Raw genomic sequence first — 26,151 nt, 5'->3', positions numbered from 1 at the left:
TATATTTGCAGGCTGACAGAAAACATCAAGAAGGTGAGAGATTGAGATGTGGATGAGAAATGGAAAAACAATTAACAGAATCCCTGAAAAGCCAGGAAAAGAACAAACCCAGAGATTCCCAGAGGGATCTTTTACCAGAAAAAGGACACTTCTTCCATGGCCCCAGGATTGCAGAAGCTTACAAACGTGAGGTAATATTACACCTAATTACGGAGCTTTATGCTTTTCAATAAATTTGGTTGTACATTATCTAAGACAGTCACTCTATGAATTAAGTGGGGCAGACAAAGCTATCTACATTTTGCATATGAAGAAATAAGGAACAGAAAGTTGAAATGGTTTGCTTGAGGTCATAAAGCAGGTCAGTCACCCTGTCAGCTTTAGATCACAGGGCTCCTGACATTATTTCACACCAGAAATGTAGACTGAATTAGATACAATGTCAGTTATTATATTTTTAAATCTTAAAAATTAGAAAATTCTTAGTAAGATTTTTACTTATTAACAAAGTATACATCAGAGGGTCAGCCCCTCAAAATGTTTTCTTATCCAAATCACAAAACACAAGGAGAGGTTCCCTTTTCTGCTTATTTGCATGAGTTAAATAAGCTCTAGGTCAAACAGAGGAAATTCAAGTAGAAGAAAATTATTTTGGAGTGATGAAATTAAAGCTAGCACAATAGGTGAACGGAGTTCTAATTAAGTGAAAAATGATGAAGTTCAAAATGAAAGGATTTCACTTTCAGGAATCTGAGATGGGGGGGCATGAAAATGACACAAAATCGGAAGCAGGGGCAGAGAATAGAAAAACCATCAATTAGAAAAGCTCTTCAAATTCAAATGGACTATTAGAAGTATGGAATCCCTAAGACTAAAAACTCCAACTGGGAAAAACTCTGAAGAAAATGATCTCCCACTCCCATGAGATAGCAAACATGATTTAGGTAAAAAGCTTTTAGTTTTATGGCTGGGGAGGTAGCAATAAAGAAAATGAACTTCCTGCCAGGGATCTTTTTCAAGCCCTGCCAATTCCTGTGTCTGGGGAAACTATAAAGAATATCCAGCCTCATGTTAAAAAGAATTGCCACAGATCTCCAGCTTACCTGCATTCAAGCATCTGAACATCCATAAGCCTATTCCTAGCCCAGCCTGGAAGTGACAGGGCCAGGAGACCCTTTGCTGTTCTTCAGCTTCAGCTCCATTGTCTGTGTGTCAGCAAACCAGGGCCATTGACAGTGGGTGCTAGAGAGACACAGACTGCTGAAGCAAACAGCTGATGAAAAGCAGAATCCTTTCTCTTTGGCAGCAATACCAATTCCATGAAGCATGTTTCTTTTGGAGCTTTCCAAATCACTTCAAAAGCAAGTTTTCTGGTATGGATCAAGAAAGCTAGGCAAATTGTCCCCAAGCACATAGCCACCAGCCAAGATATTGATGAGGGAAGGCAGCTGGTGACCAATGCTCAGGCCACAGTGTGGTCCTTCTCAGAGCTGTTTACCTCCAACAGGCATGGAAAGCATTTGAAGAAAGCAGAGTTGATTTTTGTGATCTTGGTCTAATCCAAATGTGGCCAGTTCCCTAGAATCCTGGCACCACCCTCCCCCAGCCCCAGCCTGCTTTATGATGGCCTGCCCAGGCTCACTATCCCCAGACTTGTCTTTTGTCCCTGTCAAAACTGAGCAGTGCTGTGTCTGTTTCCCTTTGGACTATACAAATAACTAACTGATTCGGTTAATCTGTTAAGTGAACTTTTGTTAGCTAGGATGCAACAAGAAGTTACTCAAATAAGAGGACTGAAAGCTATCAGAAGAAGGGAGAAAGGGAAAGGACAAAAGTTGGGAAGGAATGTGTCTTCTTTAGCAGAACCAACAGTTCCAGTCAAGAAAATGCCCAGCTGGGTGTTTCACCTGATAGCCCCTAGCTAGGCGTGTCTCCCCTGACAGCCCCTATATGAGCCAGTTTGAGCTGGATTAGAACTGACTACCTGCACATTAGCCCCCCTGAATTGTCCCAAAGTTACATTTAGCTCATTATAATACAAAGATCTCCTCCTGTGGGCGGGGTGTTCCACCATTTTTTGAGCATAGGATGTATGCTCCGGCACGCTGACACACTAAGTGTGCACATTTGAACCGGAGGTGCCTAAGTAAGGTCCTTAATGTGTGTGCAAGCTCCCTGCCTCCACCCCCTACGACACTGAATGAAAGCTTCCTGTACTAACCCTATGGGCAGACAGTGCTTTGAGAGCTATCTCCCTGTCCCCTAACTTACAACAAGTAATAAAAATTCCTTCCTTTCCAGCACTTCCTTGGGTTGTGTTCAGTTTGATGCACTCCAAGCAGTGAACCCCTTGAGTCTGGTTACACTTCTACTCATCGTTTCATGAACACTGCCTACTGACAGGTTTGCTAACAATTACCAAACTCAGTTCTGCCTTCTTCAAATTGAACCAAGGTCCACTTAGGTTGAACAAACCTCTGAGACCTAAATGTAAGATCTGAGGTGGCTTTTCTTCATCTCTCTCTTAGTTCATTCTTTTTTTTTTTTTAACTTGTCATAGAAATTCTTTAATTTAACCCAAAAGGGAAATTTGTATGACACTTGAACGAATATGGAAAGTCAACAAGACAAAAAATTTGGAGACAGTCTTTCAGAACCCCACAAATTACATGAAGTTTATCAATGAAACCCTCCCCCTTGCCTCTCTCAAGCTCCAAACCTCTATGTTCAGCTGCAAATTTTAAAGTGGTAGTTTTCCTCCTTGTGAAATCTACAGTCGACGATTAATTCCTGAAAACTAAGGACTTTGAAGAATCAAAGAAAGAACTCTCTGGTAAAGAGATGGCATAAATGTGGTGGTCTGGAGTTAGACAGAAGGGCTGCAAATCTCAGCACCATCTTTTCCTAGGTGCAGTTCTTAGTCTCTCTGAACCTAGGCTTTGTCATCTCTAAAATGGGACTAGTAACATGTACCTCAGAGTATTATTGTGAGGGTTGAATGTGAAGATACTCAAAATTATTTAATGGGCCAGTACTTAACATTGAAAAAATATTAATAGCCTTCCAAGCTCCCATCTCCAAATAGTGGGATTTCTGACAGACAAGAGAGGGTTCCCAGTGGTCCAATAGGTGGTGGTCTAATTTACCACAAACCAATCAGGAAGTCTGCCGTAGACCAAAATATCACCTTTCTGAAAGTCTAGAACTTGAAGAACAAGGGTGGGGGGAGGAATAATCAATGTCCTTACAAGAAGATGATAAAGGGTTTACTTCATAACATAATTCTTTCACCATACTTTTTTCTCAAAACTCCATTTAGATTTCAGTTCCACAAAGGAAATAAAATTTGTTATAATGGAAGTGATTAAGATGTTATTCAGCAGGGGACAAATTTCCCCATGATGTCCTAAGAAGGATATATAAATAACACTTTATTACTACCCAGAGATTTTCCCCAAACACAGAGAGCGGTCTAATGAGCTGAGCTTAATGCTGGAAGGATTTTGTTACTAACGTGGTCTATTGCCAAAGCAGGCCAGAGACCTCCTCCATCTACTTCTCCCCAAACCCAAACCCAGTCTTAGATCTGGCCACTCTGGTATGAGAGGGCTGAACCACCTGTCAGAGAGGAAGACAAGGAAGACAGCCAGCCAGAGACTGGTCTCAATGATGCCAGGGGAACTTGCCTAAGCTTTGGAGTTTTTTTGTTTGTTTGTTTGTTTTTTTCCTATTTTTGATTGTATGTTTGGCAAAAGAGGAAGCCTTCAAATGATGCTTACACACTGACAATACCACAGAACTGGTTCTTATCTCACCATGAATATTAAAGATTTCAAAGAATTTCTTATCTGCATTATGGTGCCCTTTTCACAGATTAATAAGGCTGTTACCCAAAAAGTGAAATTTGAAATGAAAAGATGTAAGCACTCCCAGGGACTTAAAAAGTATTGTAGGAGAATGGTAAATAGGTCCTGGAATCACATGGACTTGATTCAAATCCCAGCTATACCACTTATTAACTGTGCAACCTCAGGCAACTCTCTTAAATTTAGTTCCTCTGCAAAATTGGAACAGTGAGAGTGGCCAGCAATAGGGTTTCATGTGGATTAAATTAAATAATGTATATAAAGCACTTAGCATTGGCTTTGTTCATAAATTCTACTATATGATTTCAAAGCACATGCTTTTATCAACAGTGTTATAAAGCCTCCTATAATACATTAAACTACTAGGAGTCTTGTGAGTGTCATTCTGTAAAAATTCTTTGAATATAATAGGGTAAAAATAAACAAATCTTCAGGGGAAATAGTCAAGTCTGCTTTGTTTTTAACAAGTCCAAACAGACAGTTGAGCAAGAATCAAGGCATAATTTTAAGTCTTTTTCTAGGAGCTAGATTTTTATCCAGGGGGCATTGGTTGTTACCAGATAAATGTGCTGTGAACTGCATGTTTGTGTCCTTCCAAAATTCATAGTGTGAAGCCCTAACCTACAATGGATGGTATTAGGAAGTTGGGCTTCGGGGAGATAATTAGGCTTAGATGAGGTCCTGACGTAGGGAATGCACAATGGGATTAATGTTCTGAAAAGAAGAGAAAGAGACTAGAGCCCTCTCAGCCATGCGAGGACACAACAGGACAGCCACCAGCAAACCTAGAAGCAGGTCTCACCAGGCACTGGATCTGCCTTGATCTTGGACTTCCCAGCCTCCAGAAATGAGAGAAATAAATGTTTATTGTTTAAGACACTCAGTCTATGAGAATGTGTTATAGCAGCCCAAGCAGACTAAGATCTAAGGATTCTCTGTTTTTAGAAATCCTATTTAGTTACAGTCACCTATCATCCTGAGATGTCGTTTCCTCCTTCTTCCCAAGCTCTTGCTCCATGGAGCCAACCCTTGAGCCCACATCTGAAGAGTTCGTCTCTGCTCCGGTGGGGTGCTTCTGTCTAACTAAGACAGTCAAAGAACGTTTGTTAATGAAATTAAACACCTCAGAGTGAGGTCACAGATCCAGCTAGAAAGCCCAGATTCTGTTGTCAGCGTTGTCCTCGGGATGCACATTAACACCATGTTTAGCACTGAGCACTGAACATTTAGCTATAACCTCTGGCCAGTGGCCCGTCTGTCTGTTCTGATGCTAGTCAGCCTACCTCCCAGTCGGCCTTGGTCTTCACTGAGTGCCAGGCCTGCTTCAGCCACCAGTGACTCCGTCAAAGTCAGAACATGATCTCCTGGCTCCCAGTCCAGGGGTTCCCCTCAACTCCATCAGTACATATATTCAGCAACTAGGCTTGCTTCATTTTCGTTTTCTCGACTTTGCTACTTCTTAGAACTCCACATTTCGAGAATCCTGACCTCCCCAACTTTCCATAATCCTATGGAAAGTGACACAACAAATAGGCTGCGTGCATGGTGCAAACAGAAGCTGATTTCTTTTTTCCATCATCTAAAAAGCACATAAGGTAATTTCTAAACCAGCAGTAAAATCTATTTATAAAGAAAGCTGATTTGTTTTCTGCCCTTTCTAGCACACAGGTTCAATTTATTTCCTTACCATAAAAAGAGCCATTACTTTTTTAAAACAATCATAGTGCATTTTAGAAATGTTTTAATTTCAAAAAAAAAAATCAACTTACAAATTATAGTGTAAACAGCTTTCTTAAAATGGCCCCATTTTAGACCCAGTTTGCTGACTGATGATTTTGCTGTGCTTCAAGGCAGATGATTTCACAGTCATTGGGTATATAATATAATGATGTTTTTATAAGGCTGTTAGCATCCCTAAAAACATAATTATTATAAATGAAATTATAAGGGAAAAAGGGAAATCTATACTCTGACAATGCTCAATTGTGACCTAACTTATTGCTAAGCATTGTGTTTCTACAAGGAAAAACCCTACGCATTCCTTCTATCGGACAAACCTAATAGCACCCTAAGAACTAAATAATTATAGAAGAGAAACTACGGTAATTTTTTCGCGTTGTGTTCTTGGGAATCCACCGCCTTGTGTTACTAGAAAGGGAAACAGCAGCACCTTGTGGACAAATAAGAAAGTGGATACATTTTGCTCAAGTAGTATCCGTTTGTATTAAAAATACCATTTTTTAGGTTTGTACAGCCCTTTCTCCAAAAGAAGTACTGTCACATTTATATTAAAAGGACAGCATAGCATTGCTTATAGAGAGTTATAGATGATCCCCAAAATGCATTCAGGGGGACATGGACTTTCTAAATTCCAAATTTGGGTGGGAAAAAAATGATACAGATTTCTTTGAATGTACCCAAACTTAGAAGACAGACAAAAAAGCTCTAATCAGGCAGGTATCAGTGATGCCACGTCATGCAATTCCTAATTTATGGTAATATCGTCATCTAAAAAGCAAATTCCAGCAACAACGGCACAAAAGGAAAGGGAAGGAAATGAGAGCTCAAACTCCACCTCCACACTCCTGAACTCCTCCTCCTGTCCACCAGTCAACAAAGCCCCCAACCTCTGCTTTACCCTCTCAGCCCCGCTCCCCTCCCTGCACCTGCGGTCCAGGGAACACTGACTGACTCCTCAGAACATTTGGAAGTCGTTTTCTAACCAAGGCGTGAAGGAACGCTGGTTCTCCAGCCCTGGGCTCAAAGCTTACAGTCGAGGGCACCTCTCTCTCTCCTTGTTGCTCTACCCCTCCTGTGCCACGTTCATGTAGCAGAAAAGCAAAACACCAAAGTGTATACCCTGACCTTTTATCTGTCCACCCTTTACTATCTGTTTGACCAAGTCCCAGGAGGGGCTGGAACTGGGCACCTCATCCAAGATCCAGGCAGTCCACCCCTATGGTCACATGCCCTCAGAACTTCCCACTTCTTCCACAGTGGAAGCTTTTGCTCCTCCTCCTGTCCAGTGGGAATTGCCCCATATATCATACCTTTAACCAAGACATTCCCCTCAGCCTGACTAAACTTTAGACAGACTTCTTCCTGACACCAGGCCCCTGACCTCCCTTTTCTTAGAACATTTACTTTAGAAAACTTGTAACTATAAATTCTTTCTATCCTTTTGAGACATAAATCATTTTTAAAGCCTCCTGCCAGTTTTACAACCCAGGAATGTCTTTCTCAAAGGATCTGGGAGCCAGGCCTTTGAAATGCAATCCTCATGAGAGATAGCATCCCTATCTCCCAGTCTCTGTGGGAGGGCGGGGACCTAACTTTGGTGGGTGCCGTACTCCAAGTTATAAAACTACCTCCTGTTACGGAGATACAAGAAAGCCTATTTTTCCTTTGGTTCAACCCAATTAGCAAACACAGATGGCCCACGATCTCCCTTGTACCCTACCTCTTAAAATCCCCACGACCCTTTGTTTCAGTGAAGTTGAATTCAGACTGGATCCTCAGCTCTCTCCCCTACTGCAATAGCCTTGCATAAAGTCTCCCTTACTGGTTTACCTTTGTCTGGTGCAATTTGTTTCTTTGACACTTCCACCCTAACTAAAATCTACAGTCAAATCCTGATAGAAGGCTATGCAGCCAAACCTGACTCTTGAATATGCAAACAGAGTCCTTTAGCATTTTAAAACCCATATCAACCTCAATAAATGGTTTCTCAGAATTTTTGTCTTGTTACAGGTTTCAAGTTCTTATTTTGGAATTGACAAGAAGAATACTTAATTTTAATAAGTTCCTACCTGCTTTTAACTTCTACTATCACAATCCTAATGTTTTCCATGGCAATGGATGCCTCTGGTGGAGCAAAGGAAATGTCAGAACAGAGCAAAGAAAAATCTCAGCAATATATTTCAAAAAGTTACCTTCATTTAACACGGGTAGCTTAACTTAACATTCCTATGAGGTAGATGCTATTATTATCCCCATTTTATGGGAAATTAAGATTTATAGTTTGTAACTAGCCAGCTTAAGTCACATAGCATGGTAGATATGGCAGGAACACAAAGAAGCAATGGTACTAGAAGTGGAGGAAGGAGAAGGGTTGGAGGGATGTATCTAGGTTTGTTAGGGAAGGGAAAAAAAAAAACTAGGAGGAGCCAAATTCTTGTTAGAAAAACGAATGGTCAGGATACTGGGGACTCAGTAAGACAAAAGAGAAGGTGAATTGGCAGTAAGAAAAGTGAGAGTCAAAAAGAACAGGGACATTAGAGACCACAACACTGAGAGTAGTCTATAGCTTACTATAGAGTTAAGTTTATAGCCATGGGAGTGTGTAGCTCAATTGAAGTGAAAGTAAAAGTCAATGGAGGATTAAATTATAAAGCATAATACATTGCTTGACATATGGTAGATTCTCCAGAAATATTAATAACCTCAAGAAAATCAGGAACTTCAAGGCTACTTACAGATTGTAAGCTATTTTCATCATATTCACATACGTGGACATGTTAGTATTCTCTCTAACGGGGGAAATAATACAACAGCCTTGGTTACAGGCTATTAAAAGGATACCTCAGATCATGATCCACTAACCACAAGGTATTAGAATCACCAAAGCAAAGTATCTAGGGAAAAGTTGTGAAAGATTTTCAGACGGACCAGAGAGATTACCAGGTATCGGCAATGGAAAATCCTACCTTGTCTAGCACAACCTTTGGGGTTATCTGATTCTATGAGGCCCCTGGGTCTTTCTTGTGTTTGAGCTATTTGTAATTCTGTAAATTGCAGATCACTGATAGCAATACAAATGATTCTTGTCTATAGACATGCAAATGACTGACTTCTGATGAAAGTAGAATTAATATTCTTCCTCCCTCCACCTCACATCAAGAAGTCAGTTTTGAATCTATGGAAGCAAATCTATTTCAGTGTTCCTTACTGCCTAGATATATGTGGACCTTTCAATTCTCCATAGAACTCATTGTAGCATTTTATTAGATTGTTCATTAATTACTGAGCTAAATAAAAATCTTTGATAAGTGTTATTATATATTTGTAAGTAAATCATGATTACCCTCTTAAACAATTTTCCTTTAACATTGCTAAAAATGTAATTCCTGTTCCCCACTAAACCTACTGACTGAATTGAAATCTCAGCCTTAAAGCCCAAGAATCTTCATTGTCTGGGTGCCTGGTTGGCTCAGTCAGTTAAGCATATGACTTGATTTCAGCTCAAGTCATGATCTCAGGGTCGTGAGATCGAGCCCTGCCACAGGCTCCACACTGAGCTTAAGATGCTCTCTCTCCCTTTCCCTCTGCCCCATCCCATCTGTGCTCAATCTCTCTCTCTCAAAAAAAAAAAAAAAAAAAAAATCCTGCATTGTTATTAAGCTCTTCAAGTGATTTTTAGGCATACTAGAGTTCATTAATTGCTGAGGTCTATTAATATAATTCCTTAGGCTCCAATAAATTATTATATTTATAATTCTATCCTCACCAAGGTAAATTTTTAGCTAACAAAAATGGAAGAGACAATTTTTTCAATAAGAGTGGGACCGGTAATGGATAGATCAATCATACATTTCAGTTAAGAGGAGAAATCCTAAAAAACTATTACATGTATACCTATAAAACTTTTTAAACTTAAAAGCTACATGTGTAAATAAATTTGCCAATATTTTGATACCGGGTCAAAGCCTTATATAGATTCACTGGAGTTTCTTGCAGAAACCATGCCAATGATGTCTTGTCGCTGATTTCTAGCTTCACATTCTATAAAGTGAAAACTGGGACAAAGCAATCCAAGAACTGAGTCACAGATTTTACAGTTATTCCCATTTGTTTCCAGTTGTCTTGCCTACAATTTATTGTTTCATCTTTCCAATGCATTCAGCTTATTTTTCAGAGAAACAATACTCCTTTTATATTCATTTTCTCAGTTTACATAATATTTAATTAGATGATATAACAGCAGGAACAAATGACATAAACACATTTGGAAGCAAACACAAATGTGTTTTAGAAAATGTAAAAGTATATGATGGGAGCAGAAATATATGGGCATTAAGAGTAGATTTAAAAAAAAAAAGAGCAGCTCAACAGTTTTCAGCTTAGAGTGGACATTAGTTAGTAGGTTTTACAGGAATATCAGAGAATGTTGGTTTACTGGGAAAATCAGTTAGTGGATATCAACTAAGAGAGCATCTAATATGTCTTAATTGCACCTACTGTGTCATAATTTGTGAAGGAGATACTCCAGGACAGGGTAAACCTTCCCTGAAAAGGGCCAGAGGATAAATATTTTAGGCTTTGCAGGTCACAAAATCTCTGTAGCAACAATGGAACTCTGCCATTTTATCAGGAAAGCAGCCATAGCACATGGCTATATTCCAATAAAACTTTATTTAAAGACAGGGGAACATTGCCTGATGGCCATGTATAGATTTTGCTCTTTTTGTACAATTTTCTAAATCAGCAGCTCCTAACCTTTTGCCACCAAGAATCATTTTTAATTCACCTCTTCTCCATTCCATGTTTGAAAACCCTTTTTTAAAGAAAGTATATTTATTTCTTTTGTTTCCTACTTTATTTTTAATTGATCAAAGACATATAGGATTATGCATTAGAGATTCTAGTCAATATGAGATAACCAACATTACTATACTCTGTTGACTGAATACTGAATAGAAATAAAGACATTCAGCCATAGTCTTTTAAATCTGTGTAGCTTTATCTAGTATGAATGTACACTTTGTTGACATTTTTTAAATATTAAATACAATTTTTGGTTATCGCCACACCTGACTTCCCGTTCTTACATTCAAGGATTCCTTAGGAGCTTGGGAAATCATGCAGACAAATAATAAATATGGACACAATGGACTTGAAATACGCTTTAGACCTAAGAGACATATACAGAACATTCATTCCAACAGCAGAATTTGTATTCTTCTCAAGCACACAAAACATTCTCTGGGACAGAGCAAACGATAGCTCACAAAACAAGACTTAGAAAATTTTAAAAAATTAAAATCAACTACCTTTTCTGACCACAATGGTATGACCACTAGAAATAAATACAGGAGGAAATCAGCAAAATTCACTAATTTATGGAAATTAAATAACATACTCTTAAATAACCAATGAGTTAAAGCAGAAATAAAAAAGAGAAATTGAAAATATCTTGAAGCAAACAAAAATGGAAACACAACATACTAAAACCTATGGGAGGCAGCAAAAGCAGTTCTAAGAAGAAAGTTTATAGTGATAAATGCCTACATTAAGAAAAAAAGAAAGATCTCAAAGAAAGATCCTAATTTTACACTTTAAGGAACTAGAAAAAGAAGAACAAAGTAAGCCCAAAGTTTTCTGAAGGAAGAAAATCACAAAGACCAGACCAGAAATAAATGAAATAGAGACCAGAGAAACATTAGAGAAGATCGATGAAACTAAGATCTAGTTTCTTGAAAAGATAAACAAAATTGACAAACCTTTAGCTAGACTAATTTAAAAAAGGGAAGATTAAAATAAAATCATAAATGAAAGAGGAGACATTACATCTGATACCACAGAAATAAAAAGGATCCTAAGAATTACTGTAAATAATTATATGCCAATAAATTGGATGACCTGGAAGAAATGGCCAAATTCCCAGAAACATACAACTAACCAAGACTAAATCATGAAAAAAATAGAAAACCTGAATAGTCTAATAATGAGTAAGATTGAATGAGTAATCAAAAATCTCCCAGCAAAGAAAAGGCCAAGGCCAGATGGTTTCCCTGGTGAATACTACCAGAAATTTAAATAATTAACACCAATCTTTGTCAAACTCTTAAAAAATTAAAGAGGAGGGAACACTCCCACACTCATTTTGTGAGGCCACCACTACCCTGATACCAAAGCCAGATAAGGATACTACAAGAAAAGAAAACTACGGGCCAATATCCCCGATTAATGCAAATGCAAAATTCTCAACAAAATATTAGCAAACTGAATTCAACAACACATTAAAAGAATCATATGCCATGATCAAGTGGGATTTACCTCTGGGATGCAAGATTGTCAACATACACAAATCAATAAATGTGATATACCACCTTAATAGAATGAAAAATAAAAATCATATAATCTTGTTAATAAGATGAAGAAAAAGCATTTGACAAAATACAACATCCTTTCACTACAAAAACTCTTAACAAATTGGGTATAGAAGGGACGTACCTCAAATAATGAAGGCATATATGACAAGCCCAAAGTGAACATTCTACACAATGGTGAAGTTTGAAAGTATTCCTCTAAGATCAGGAACAAGACAAGGGCTCCCACTCTTACCACTGCTATTAAGCATAGTACTTGAAATCCTCACCAGAGCAATTAGGAAAGAAAAAGAAATAAAAAGCATCCAAATGAGAAAGGAAGAATCAAAATTTTCTTTGTTTGCAGATGACATGGTCTCATATATAAAAAATAAAGACTTCAGGAACAAACAAGTTAGAATTAACCAATGAACTCAGTAAAAGTTGCAGAATGTAAAATCAACATACATAAATCAGTTGCATTTCTATACACTAAAAACAAAATATCTGAAAAAGAAAATTTTAAAAATCCCATTCACAATACCATCAAAAACAATAAAATACTTGGGAATAAATTTAACCAAGAAGGTGAAAGGGCTGTAAAATGAAAATGACAAGACTTGGACGAAAGACATTGAAGAAGACACAAACAAATGGAAAGATATCCTGTGTTCATGGATCAGAAGAATTAATATTGTTAAATGTCTAAACTACTCCAAAACCATCTATAGATTCAATGCAGTCCCTGTGAAAATTCCAGTGGCATTTTTCACAGAAATAAAAAAAAAAATCCTAAAAATTCATATGGAACAACAAAATACCCTGAAGAGCAAAAGCATTCCTGAGAAAGGAATAAAGCTGGAGATATCACACCTCCTCATTTCAAACTATATTATCAGCTACAGTAATCAAAACAATATGGTACTGGCATAAAAATAGATATGTAGACCAATGGCATATAATTGAGAGCTCAGAAATAAACCTTTGCATAAATGGTAAACCAGTATTTCATAAGTGAGCCAAAAATACTTGATGATAAAAGGATATTCTCTTCAATAAACAATGCTGGGAAAACTGGATAATCACATGCAGAGAAATTAAATCAGACCCCTATCTTATGTGATTCACAAAAATTAACTTGGAAGAAATTAAAAACTTAAACATAAGACCTGAAACCATAAAACTTAGGGAAAACATAGGGAAAATCTCAACATTGGGCTTTGCAGTGACTTTTTGGGTATAACACCAAAAGCACAAGCAACAAAAGCAAAACAAACAGGTGAGACTACATCAAACTAAAAAGCTTCTGCATAGCAAAAGAAATAATCAACAAAATGAAAAGGCAATCTACAGAGTGGAAGAAAAAGATTTGTAAATCATATATCTCATAAAGGGGTAATATCCAAAATATATAAGGAACTCATAAATCTCAATAACAAATAAAAAATAAATAAAATCCTATTAAAATGGGCAGAGAAACTAAATAGACATTTTTCCAAAGAAAATATACAAATGGCCAACAGGTACATTAAAAGATGCCCAACATCACTAGTCATCAGGGAAATGTAAATTGAAACCACAATGAGATACCATTTCACACCCGTTAAAATGGCTATTATCAAAAAGACAAAAAATAGCAAGTGTTGGCAAGGAAGTGGAGAAAAGGAAATCCTGTGCCCTGTTGGTGGGAATGTTTTCCACTATGGAAAACAGTATGGAGATTCTTGAAAAAGTTAAAAGTAGAACTACCATATGATCCAGCAATCCTGCTTCTGGGTATATATTCAAAGGAAAGGAAATTAGTATCTTATTTTTTTTTTTTTTTTTTTTTTTTTTATATTTATTCTTTATTAGAGATCGAGCGAGCGAGAAACAGCATGAGAGAGGAGAGGGTCAGAGGGAGAAGCAGGCTCCCCGCTGAGCCGGGAGCCCGATGTGGGACTCGATCCCAGGACCCTGGGATCATGACCTGAGCCGAAGGCAGTCGCTTAACCAACTGAGCCACCCAGGCGCCCGGAAATTAGTATCTTAAAGAGACATCTGCACTCCCATGTTCATTGCAGCATTATTCACAATAGCTAAGATATGGAAATAACTTAAGTGTCCATCTATGGATGAATGGATAAATAAGATGTGATATATACACACATACAAAATGGAATATTTATACACTGCAATGGAATATTATTCAAGCCATTAGAAAGAAAGAAATCTTCCATTTGCAATAACATGGATGTGTCTAAGGGCATTATGCTTAAGTGAAATAAGTCAGACAGAGAAAATAAATATTGTATGATCCCACTTATTTGTGGAATTTTTAAAAAAAGCAAACTCATAGCAACAACAAATGGTGGTTATCAGGAGCTGGGAAGGTGAGGAAAATGGAGGGATGCTGGTCAAAGCAAACAAACTTCCAATTATAAGATAAATAAGTTCAGGGGATCCAATGTACAGCATGGTGATTATGGTTAATAATACTGTATTAACTCCTTGCAAGTTACTAAGAGAGTAGATCTTAAATGATCTCACTGTGAAAAAAAATTAAATTATGTGAGGTGTTAGAGGTTTTATCTAATGATATTGTGGTAATTTCTCAATATATAAGCATGTCAGACTAACACCATAAACCTATACAATGTTGTATGTCAATTACATCTCAATAAATCTGGATGGATAAACAAACAAATAAATAAATAAATAAATATCGATGTTGCTGTGATGCTTTAATGAGAAACTAAAATAACTTTGAGAGTAGATTAACACCAACAAAAAAATCTTTAGGAGCCTCAGGATCTTAGATTGGAAACCATTGCTCCATGTAAAGAAATGAATGAAAAAAAAAAATGAAAGAGGGAGAGAAGAGGGATGAGCACATCCAAAATTGTAAATTAATCAATGGCAGTGCATTTTATTAATCAGTTTGTCAACTTTGGGGTACCAGATCCAACAGGATACTAACATGGATTATGGTAATACCACCTCTAGTAAGATTTTGTTTTAGCTCACTGACCATATTACCAATATCATCCTGAAATATTCTGAACTTCTGACTTAATTCTGTGAACAATTCTGTTAGCAGTCACCCTACATACTCTTTAATAGAAGGAATGGTGCTGGGAAGGGAAAATAATTACAGGAATAAAAATTGTTGTTTCTGGCTCAGGTGAGACAAAAGTAAACAATCAATATTTCTTAAAGAATTATAAAAATCGGGATGTCAGAATAAATTCAATGTAACTATAGATATAAATTGAATGGACACTATTTACTGGTAGCAGGAGGATGTATAACAACTGTAGCTTTAATTTCATTAAATAGGGTTGAAAATTCACTGTAGCTTTGTAGCCCTTGTGGGCTACCTTCATGCATTCTGTTTTTTTCTCTTTTTTTCTCCTCAATAATAACCTTAGCTAATCCAGTTTTTAAAACATAATCTTTTTTTTTAAAGATTTTATTTATTTATTTGACAGAGAGAGACACAGCGAGAGAGGGAACACAAGCAGGGGGAGTGGGGGAGGGAGAAGCAGGCTTCCCGCGGAGCAGGGAGCCCGATGCGGGGCTCGATCCCAGGACCCTGGGACCATGACCTGAGCCGAAGGCAGACCCTTAACGACTGAGCCACCCAGGCGCCCAAAACATAATATTTTTTAAGATTTTATTTATTTGACAGAGAGAGAGTGAGCAGAGGGAGGGACAGAGGAGAGGGAGAGAGAAAATCTCAAGCAGACTCCCCACTGAGTGCAAAACCTGACTCAGGGCTCAATTTCAGGACCCTAAGCTCATGACCTGAGCTGAAATCAAGAGTTGGTCGTTCAACTGACTGAGCCACCCAGGCACCCCTAAAAACATAATATTTTTAGCAGACTAATGGCTTTTGACATAGTTGTCTACTAATGCCTATCAATTACCATAATCGAAGCTCTGTTTCCTCCATTCTTCCTTCTGCATCATAAATATTTGTTGATTTTTTTTTGTATCAGATCTAAATGTTTCTCCTGTGTTTATTTTCATCCAAAAAACAGAACAGGATTTTAGTAAAGTTGGTGCACTTGGTCTGAACCCAATGTAGACCTCGCTGCACTCATGCTGAAATCACTATTAAATGTAATCTTTTGCTCCCAGAAAACGGAGGAAGAAAGTACCGTCTGCCCTTGTCAAAATAAATTGTTTTACCTTGCTTTTAAAAAATCAATGAAGTAGTATATTCCTTCCAGCAAAATCAAGAAATAAAAATTTGGAAATGTAAAACATGCTGTTGAGTCTCTGCATAAGGATGCTAATAGAGCATAAATAACAACTTAAACTTTCGTTTCAAATGAAAGACAGTTTTTAAGAGGGGAAGGGTTAGTAATTTGTTAAAAGCCTTCAATTTAAATTGCTGCAACCACATGTAAGGATTTTCTTTCATTTAAAGCCTTTTACAAGAACACTTTAAAGCATAATTGGTTTCTCCCCTAAATCTAGTCCAAAGTCACCGTTTACAACTGAACATCAAGGATTTCAGGCCTGATTTTGAAGCTCTTGCACTTTACAAAATGCTCTTTGCAACATTAGATTTCTAACATTTTAACTTTTTTTTTTTGTAGCAATAAGCTGCATTCATCTCTACCCCTACACACTCCTTTAATATACAATTTTTCTGAGTATTCTTACCCATCTTTAATTATAAATAAAACAGAAGTATATAATACAGTACAATACATATAGTATGTGTATAAATATTTTATCTAGTCATACAATTTTCCTTTAAAAAATATTTTATTTTTAGAAATTTGAGAACAGCCTTCTTCAACTACTAGCAATGAAAACATAAAAGCTAGGTCAATGTTTTCCAAATTTGCCTGGCTGTAAGAATCACTTTTGACAGTTGTCAAAAATACCTATTCCTGGGTCTCATCAATGATCTTCTGAATAAGAATCACTATGTGGGGGACCTGCGAATCAGTATCTTAAACAAATATCTGCTGCAGTTCTTATCAGTAAAGCTTGGAAAATCACACAAGGATCCCTGTCATTGAATAACCTTGAAAACTTGGAACGGTTACTAAAAAACACATGAACAGAATTTCAAAATCCTCCCTTTCCTGAAAACAGTGTTTGTTCACACCTCCTCATCCTCCTCATCAAGAACCTAGAGGACTTACATAACTCCTGAAAACCACTGACACCTGGGAGGATCTGGAAATGAAATTAATGAAGAGGAAAAGCAGCTGTTTAACTTAAAAACGGAGGGTGGGAATAGAAGGGAGAGTCATGAATTTATCTTAATTTCAGCATAAGGTATTGATTTGGTTCTACAAATGAAATTGGTCTCATTTTTATTTTCTATAACTATGTCCTACAACTCTGTGTATATACGGTGGCTGAGCAAGAAGGAACGAAATCCAGAAATGCAGAATGTACCATCCCTTATTTGCTTCCCATGCAGCCAAACAGTCAATAGCAAGCTGCTCTTACCTCTTCTCCACCTACTCTTTAGGTCAAGCCAACTTCCCGCCACACTGCTCTGCTGAAAATGCTTCCCCACACGTCACCTGTGGGTTAACTCAATGGCCTTCCTTCCATCCTGTTCTTCTGAACATCTTCAATATTAAATAATATTGCTCTTTCTGGAGTTTCTACTTAGTCTTGATTTCTATAATTTTACTGTAACCCTGTTATTGACTTCCTCTTTTATCTTCGTGTCTTCACTTTTTCTTTCTACCCCCTTACTATATGGTTCTATGGTTTAGTTCCTGCTCTTCTGGTCTCTCGACATTCATTCCCTCAGAGCAACGCATCCATTCTCTTGCTTTCAACATTCCTGCCAATGTGATGATAACCTATAATAATAACAAGGTTGGTGATAGTCACAACTGATATCTACTGAGTGCTTACTTGTGGATCGCAACCACTCTACATGAATTACACCATTAATCCTCATAACTCTCAGAGATACTATCACTAACCCTATTTTAAAAGATGAGGAAATTGAGTTTTTGCCAAATGTCACTTACAAAAGCCAACATGGGCACCCTCTCATCCTATCTCTTTTGTTCATGGCTCTGGGAATTTTTTCTCAACATGGACCCAGATTGTTATGGTATAAGAAAAAGGGAAGTAGTGTGAAAATATTGGAAAAGATGTGATACTAGTATACAAGGATACTAACCCACCAAATTATTTGCTATGTTTTGTTTTCTGAGTCAGTTTTGAGGCGGGCCCATCCTGATTCTATGGTGCCACCAGGAATCAGGAGTTTAAAAATGTCTCCTAAGATTCCTGAAGCCAACTGGTCTCCACGTTTTCTACATTATGTAAAGAGTTGCGGCTTGAATAAGAGGGTTTTGGTATCACTTACACAACTCACCACACTGTTTTGTGCCAGTTTAGCATACTGATACCCAGTGTTGTGTTTGGAGTGGCCATCGTGCTTCTTATTATGATTGCAAGATGCCCTTCAACAACAACAATGGAAAACTTTGAAAAAAATGGAGGTATAAGACCTGGAAAATACACAGCACAGCTGGGGCCACACAGCGAGGTTATATGGGGCAGAAGGAGAGGGAATGGCGAGCACACAAGTGTGCACAGGCTGGGGGTTCTGCTTTTATTGGAGCCAGGGGTGAGGGCCTAGGGTTTCACAGGCTCACTCTTAGAGAATTTAAAACATGAGTGCGAATTTAAAGCTCAGGAAGAGAAAAGACAAGTGGCCCAAATGGTCAGTTATTGAAATCAATCAAGATCACAAAGGAGCCTCAGGGGGGTGGGAGGTGGCCTGGCTCTTTATTTAGTCTTATGGTTGGCAATGTGTTTATTTGAGATAACCATCTTTTGCCAGTTATTTGCATTACAAAAAGCAAAGCCAAGGCTCAGGGCTTACACGACATACGCGGGCACTGCAGAATAACCATCCTGGAGTACCGCTCTGTTCATTTCACCCCCTGAAATTTAATCCCTCGCAACTGGTTCCTGATTTCATGCAAATTTTTCAGCTACAAAATGACCCCACTTTGCTTTCTCAATCCTGGTTCCCACCACTGTACTCTACATGCCCTGCGCTCCAACCAACCGAGCCATTCACTGCTCCTTTCACAGCCCAGCACTCATCTAGCTCCTTGACTTTGTCCATACTATTGCCACCATCTTATCACCAAGCACACAGTGTCTTTGCAGAGATGGTTAATAAATAAATAAGGAATGGATCTCCAGTGGCCTCCATGATATGCTACACCCCTCCAATTTTCTTCCTCCGATTTTTCTACCACAAACCCTCCTATCTAATCAAGCCACACTCCTAAATGCTCCACTGTCTTTGTTATCCCAGAGCTACACTTCGGGCTTTAGAATCTTAACATGTTAACAAACATTTATGCAGGATCTACTTTGAGGCAGATACAGCATGGGGTGTACGTGAAACAAAGATGAATAAGCTATTTATGTTTCTGCCCTGAAAAAGCAAACAATTAGCTACAGAATGAGAAATGCAGGATGCTTGGGGATGGTGTTTTGGAGTGTTAACCCGGAAAAATATAACTTTCAGTTATTTTACTAGCAAAATGGGTTTATTAGGGAATAACAGAATTGCAATTCAGGACATGCAAGCTATGGCAAAACCATGGGCAAGTCTAACAAACAAAGAAGAGGAACATTATTTTGCGCGGAAGAAGGAGGAAACTGGGAGAGATTATTCTGAACAAAATTCCATTGGGGGTAAAAAAGTCCAGCTGATGATGGTTTCTAAGGGCTGAGCTGCAGGGGTAGAAGATCTTGTAGGAGTATCTTGTAGCAGATACAATATACATCTTTCCCTTGCAGGGGCCTGTAATTAATGATTCTTTCCTACTGATGATTCTTCTGTTGGGGTCTGTAATTGACAATTCTTCCCGTAATTGAGGTTGAGTGGTAAGGCTTCACCTCCTAACTTCCTCTTCTCTCCTCCTTTCTCCGTTTTAGTGAGGTCTCCCTTTATTAATATTCACAGAAGCAAATAATGCCCCAGTTTGTCTTAAAGGTTGAAAAACCGTGACAAGTGAAGAGCGTGGGAAAGAGGAAAGGGCAGCATTCCAGGCAGCAGAAGCAAACAGAGACCATTCAAACATTCCCAGCCACTTAGTGTGGCTGGAACTAAGGTGGCAGGGGTTAAGTGGTGGGAAAAGAGGCCAGACTGTCAAGAGTTTATTAAGTGATGCCAGGATTTTCCCTCCCGAAAGTAATAGGCTGTGTTTAATAGATTTTAGATAGGGGAATAATCGGCCATTTCTCTAGAAAGATCCGTCGGGTAGCATTATCAGAGATGGTTTGGAAGAGGGAGAAAATGGACTCAGGGAAGTGAACTATGAAACTGTTGAAGAGATTGGAGCAGGCAGGAGAAATACTCAGAGACTGAGACTGAAAGCCTCTGTAGAGACCCATCCTACACAGACTTCTCTGCTTACATTAGTTTTCAACGTCAACCTCCCACCCCACCTCCACCCAAATTCCTACAGCGCTTGTGAAATCTGTGGCCCAAATTTATGCACTTAATTATATTTTCTTTTACTCCCTAGTTGTTTCCTGTACGTTACTCAAGTCTCTCTAGTTAATACAATAGGCGTTTATGGAATTGGAAGGCCTTGTAAATCGTCCGAGCTCCGTAATACACTCGGTCGCGCGGAGCAGTGTGGCCCAGCTCACAGCTAGTAGAACGGGGAGGGCTGATTAAATCGTCGCCCTTCTCCTGAGACCTAGCAGGAGGTACCTCAAGAATGGCTCCACAGCTATCAGGCCGTCTGCGTCCACCAGAGGGCGCGTCTCCCCAGGTTTCCTCATTTAGGGAAGCCCGAACGTTCAGTTCTCAAGAGCAAATGAACCCTGACGTATTGCGGCCCTCTGCAGCTGCCGTAGCCCCAGACAGTGCACAGGAAGTAGAATTCAAGAGTCGGCTGAAAAAACACTGGGGACGCAGTGGGGGCAAGTCCACTCCCTCGGTTACGTACGCTTTCCGGGAGCCTGCAGTGTGAATATTTTGGGGCCTCCCTCGCCAGTTCCTTCTCCAGTGGAGGTATTTTGCCCTTAGCCAGCTCTCATCTCTTTATACAGAGTGTCCCCGGAACTATGGCCGAATACTCGTATGTGAAGTCCACCAAACTCGTGCTCAAGGGAACCAAGGCTAAGAGGTAAGGCCAAAGTTTGTGCTGGAGACTGGCGCTTTTCTGACAGCACTGCGTCTTCGCCTCCCCTCCCCGGTACAGAGTCTCAGGGAAGCCTTAGAGGGCTGTTATTCCGGCTCCCAGCCCTGGGGTCTGGCTGCGCCTCACTTCCGGGCACCTGGACGGAGCTGGAGAGACAGGCCGCCGGAGACGCGCCTTCAAAAGGGAGGAGACGGGAGAGCGAGACCAGTAGCCCAGGAGCCACAAGTTTGGGTCCCTTGATAAGGCCCCCCTCCAGAGCCCCGCAAGGTGCGTCTGCCTTAGTCTGCTGATGCCATGGGTCATAACAATAACTTCCTTTATTAGGGATACTTATTTTCACCATTGTTTCTCTCCGCCGTAAAAAAAAAAAAAAAAAAAAAAAACTTAATTTTTTAATACAATATGCAGATGTGGGTTTTGATAGGGATATGGGCTCAAATCTGGATTCCCACCAGTTACTTGTTTTGCAGTTTGTGGCAAGTTCGTTAATATCCTTGAGCTTCCACTTAATCATTCATTAGGAAAGATTAATGGTGCTATAAAAAGATTATGAGGACTAAATGAGATAACATGTACAGTAAGGAGAGCCAGAGGCAAGGAGACGGCTGTAGTGGTGATTTATGATTGCTAGGTTTTTAGGAAAAGCTATCTGCGCACTCATATCTCCATCTCTCTCTTAACTGATAGATTTGCTCAGAGTTGATGATTCATACGAATGTTAAGCATTTCGGCCTGCCTCAGTGATAGCTTTTGGTACTTTTAGGTAAGATGAAAGAAAGTGTTAAGGAGCAAGCTGAAGCCGCTGCCCTTGAGAACTGCCTACGGGTCTGAATCACAAAGACGTTATCCTGAATAAATCTGAAACTTGTCTGAATTTTTTATTACTGAAATATAATACGTATATCATAAAATTTACCCTATAAAGTACAATTTTGTGGGCTTTAGTGTGTTCACAAAGTTCACCACTATCAAGTTGCCAAACATTTTCATCATCTCAGAAGGAAACCCCCTAATCATTAGCAGTCACTCTCCATTCCACTCTTCCCCTAGCCCCTGGAACCACTAATCTGCTCTCTGTCTATAGCAGTTTGCCTATTCTGAATATTTCATATAAATGGAGTCCTACAGTATGTGGTCTTTTGTTTCTGGCTTCATCCATGTTGTAGCATGTATCAATACTCTTATTTTTATAGCTAAATAATATTTCATTGTATAGATATACCACATTTTGTTTTTCCATTCATCAGTTGATGGACATTTGGGTTGTTTCCACTTTTTGGTTGTTATGGATAATGCTGCTTTGAATATTCTAATAAAATTTTTGTGTGGATGTGTGTTTTCATTTCTCTTGGATATATACCTAGGAGTAAATTGTTAGGTCATGTGGTAACCCTGTGTTTAGCTTTTTGAAGAACCCCAAACTATTTTCTAAAGTGGCTATGCCGTTTTACATTTTCACCAGCAACACATGAAGGTACATGTCATCTCTTAATCCTCACAGTAACCTTAAGAGCATAGTTAAATTATTATCCTCATTTTACAGGTGAGAAACTGACAGAGATTAAGTAAATTTTCCAAAAGTCACAGAGCTAAGAAATGACAATATCAAGATTAAAAAAGCAGTCTGGCTCCAGAACCTGCTCTCTTAACTATAACACAATACATACAGGATCAGAAGTGACTTCTCAATATTAGAAGAGAGTATATCAGTGTAGAAAACTGTAAATCAATAATTCATAAATCTATGTACAGCTTAAAAGATTCTTCTAAGATTGCATCTTGTGATACTTAACATCAAATCAATATTTATAAACTCATCTATATAAATTATCTCCTGCAGTAAGAAAAAAAAGAGCAAAGAGAAGAAGAGAAAAAGAGAAGAAGATGAAGAAACTCAACTTGATATTGTTGGTAAGAATTCTATACTTTATTCTGAGAAAAGTTAACATTGGTTGAGCTGCCTTTAAAAATATTTTCCTGGTTAGGGATAAGTAGTTCAAAGAAAGTCAAAAGAACTTGTGATCTATACATAGTTTTCTTAAAGTGTTCAATATTATTTAAAGTTATGGATTCTTTTTATTGTCTGGCACAGATGTCACTGATGCCTTTTTTTCATCATCAGGACAAGGCACGGAGAGAAGAAATATAGCTCTCTGATTTAATAGATACTATCATTAGACTACTTAATATCCCAGAGATTCTGAACATAATTTTAAAGGCCTGATAGAGATAAATATTATTTAATTAAATATTTTTCACTAATTATTTTCTTCGAACATGTATGCATTTTTTAAAAGATTTTATTTATTTGAGAGAGAGGGAGAGAGCACTAGCAGGCGAAAGGGCAGAGGGAGAAGCAGACTCATACAGGGCTCGATCCCAGGACCCTGGGATCATGACCTGAGCCACCCAGACACCCCTGACCATGTATGCATTTTAATTGTACAAGCCAGTGATATGTATTGGCCTAAAGGAACAGTAAAAATAATTCACAGTAAAAATGATCATTTTGTATACTATGAAATGAATGAAAACCTTTTTTTTTTTAAAGATTTTATTTATTTGACAGAGTGATATAGCGAGATAGGGAACACAAGCAGGGGGAGCGGGAGAGGGAGAAGCAGGCTCCCCGCTGAGCAGGGAGCCTGATGCGGGGCTCAATCCCAAGACTCCAGGATCACGACCTGAGCCGAAGGCAGACGCTTAACTGACTGAGCCACCCAGGCACCCCAAAATGAATGAAAATCTTAATGAAACGGAATAGAGCATCAAGATAGCCTGTAAATGGTACCAGAGATAAACTGACCCAAACACATTTAACCAGCCTGCTTTCTGATCCTTTCCACATCTATACTTTAAAGCAACTTTTTTCTCTTTTAAAACTTGGCCAGTTGCATTTTGAAATTTCATAAATTTTGGCTCCTTTATATTTTATATGAAATGGTATAAAGAATATTCTAGAAAATTTCACTTTTTTTTTGAAATAGCAAATCAACAATTCTAAATATTTTGGATAGATAGGTAGAGATGGAATTGCTGTGTCAAAGAATAGGTGGATATTTAACTGTGTAAGTAACCACCAAGAATTTTCTAAAGTGGTTGCACCATTTTATACTCCCACCAAGAAGTAATAAGTTCTGTTATCAGTCTTCCCTCCCACTCTGTGGTTTGATTTTTAATTTGCTTAAATGGTATTTTTCTGAAAGCAAAAGTTAGAATTTTTTTTCAATTATAATAAAATTCACATATAACATAGTATTAGTTTTAGGTGTACAGCAGAACGATTTGATATATGTATACAGAAGGTTTTAGTTTTTATAAAACCCTATTTATTACTTTTTTTTCTGTTAAGGCTGCCTTTTATCTTCAGTCTAAGAAATTGTTGCTTAACCCCAAGGTCATAAAGAAATTTTTCCACAATTTCTTTAAGAGGCTTCAGTTTTAGTATTTACATTAGATCTATGGTTGATCTGAAATTAATTTTTGGTCTGGTGTGAATTAGGGGTCAAGGTTCTTTTTTCATTTTTTCATATTGATATCCACTTGTTCCAGCACCACTGTTGAATAGACTCTCCTTTCTCCATTAAACTGCCTTGATATCTTTGTCAAAAATCAATTGACTTTATATGGGTTGGTATAATTTTGGACTCGGTTCCATTGATTTGTCTGTTGTTCTGCTGATACATTTGTCTTGATTACTGTCACTTCATAATGTTTTGAAATCAGGTGAGGTCTTCAAGGTTCATCCATGTTGTAGCATGTGTCAGAATTTCCTTCATTTTAAGACTGAATAATAATCCATTGTGTGTATATCCTGCATTTTGTTTATCCATTGGTCTTTCAAAGAACACATGGGTTACTTCCACTTTTTGCCTATTGTGAATGATTCTGCTAGGAATATGGGTGTACAGATATCTCTTCAAGACTTTGCTCTCAATTCTTTTGAGCATATACCTGGAAGTGGAATTGCTGGATCATATGGTAATTCCATTTTTAATTTTATGAGAACTGTTTTTGCATAGTTGCTGTACCATTTTACATTCCCACGAGAGTGCACAAGGGTTTTGATTTTTCCATATCCTCACCAACATTTGTTATTTCTGGTTCTGTGATAGTAGCCATCCTAGTGGGTATGAAATGGTATCTCATAATGGTTTCAGTTTGCATTTCCTCAATGAATTGCAATATTGAGCAATTTTCATGTGCTCATTGGCCATTTGTGTATCTTCTTTGGAGAAATATCTATTCAAGTCCTTTGCCCATTTTGTGAAATGGGTTGTTTTGTTGTTGTTGTTGAGTTTTAAGAGTTCTTTATATATTCTGGATCTTAATCCCTTATCAGATATGTGATATACAAATATTTCCTGCCATTCTTTGTGTTGTCTTTTTACTCTCTTTATAGTGTCCTATGATGCACAAAAGTTTTTTTGTTTGTTTGTTTTGGTTTTGTTTTAGAGAGGGAGACAGAGGCTGGGGAGGGGCAAAGGGAGAGAGAAAATCTTCAACAGGCTCCACGGCCTACCATGGAGCCTGACTCAGGGCTACATCTCACAACCCTGAGATCATTACCTGAGCCGAAATCAAGAGTAAGATGTATAACCGACTAAACCACCCAGGTGGCCCAAAAGTTTTTCATTTTGATGAGTCCAATTTGTTTGATTTTTCTTTTGTTGCTTGTGCCTTTGGTGTCATATCCAAGAAATGATTGCCAAATACAATATTGTGAGGCTTCTACCATAAGTTTTCTTCTAAGTTCTATAGTTTTAGCTCTTAAAATTTAGGTCTTTGATCCATTTTGAGTTAATTTGTATATATGAAATTAGGTAAAAGTCCAACTTCATGTAAGTGAAAATTTTACTAATTTTTTATTGGGTATAAAAAGCCTTCTTTTTTTTTTTTTTTAAGATTTTATTTATTTATTTGACAGAGAAAGACACAGTGAGAGAGGGAACACAAGCAGGGGGAGTGGGAGAGGGAGAAGCAGGCTTCCCGCCGAGCAGGGAGCCCGATGCAGGGCTCGATCCCAGGACCCTGGGATCATGACCC

At 38.2% G+C, this 26,151-nt stretch overlaps 1 protein-coding gene across 4 annotated transcripts in view; it reads left to right on the top strand.

Moving 5' to 3' along the window:
- The first annotated feature begins 20,768 nt into the window (after positions 1-20,768).
- FRG1 (FSHD region gene 1) overlaps positions 20,769-26,151 on the top strand; it is a 38,330-nt gene continuing 32,947 nt past the window's right edge. The window contains exons 1-2 of one of the 4 annotated variants that reach the window (XM_032413576.1): positions 20,769-21,090; positions 22,946-23,016. In XM_032413576.1, the coding sequence (XP_032269467.1) occupies positions 21,029-21,090; positions 22,946-23,016 (133 nt within the window). In that variant the 5' untranslated portion in view covers positions 20,769-21,028. The remainder of the gene's footprint in view (positions 21,091-22,945; positions 23,017-26,151) is intronic. The other 3 variants (XM_032413577.1, XM_032413579.1, XM_032413578.1) reach the window with 3 other exon arrangements.

Source organism: Phoca vitulina, unplaced genomic scaffold, assembly GCF_004348235.1.
Source record: "Phoca vitulina isolate PV1807 unplaced genomic scaffold, GSC_HSeal_1.0 scaffold15, whole genome shotgun sequence".
NCBI lineage: Eukaryota > Metazoa > Chordata > Mammalia > Carnivora > Phocidae > Phoca > Phoca vitulina.
The sequence above is the reverse complement of the archived record's forward strand: the minus strand, read 5'-3'. Positions and strand labels throughout refer to the sequence as shown.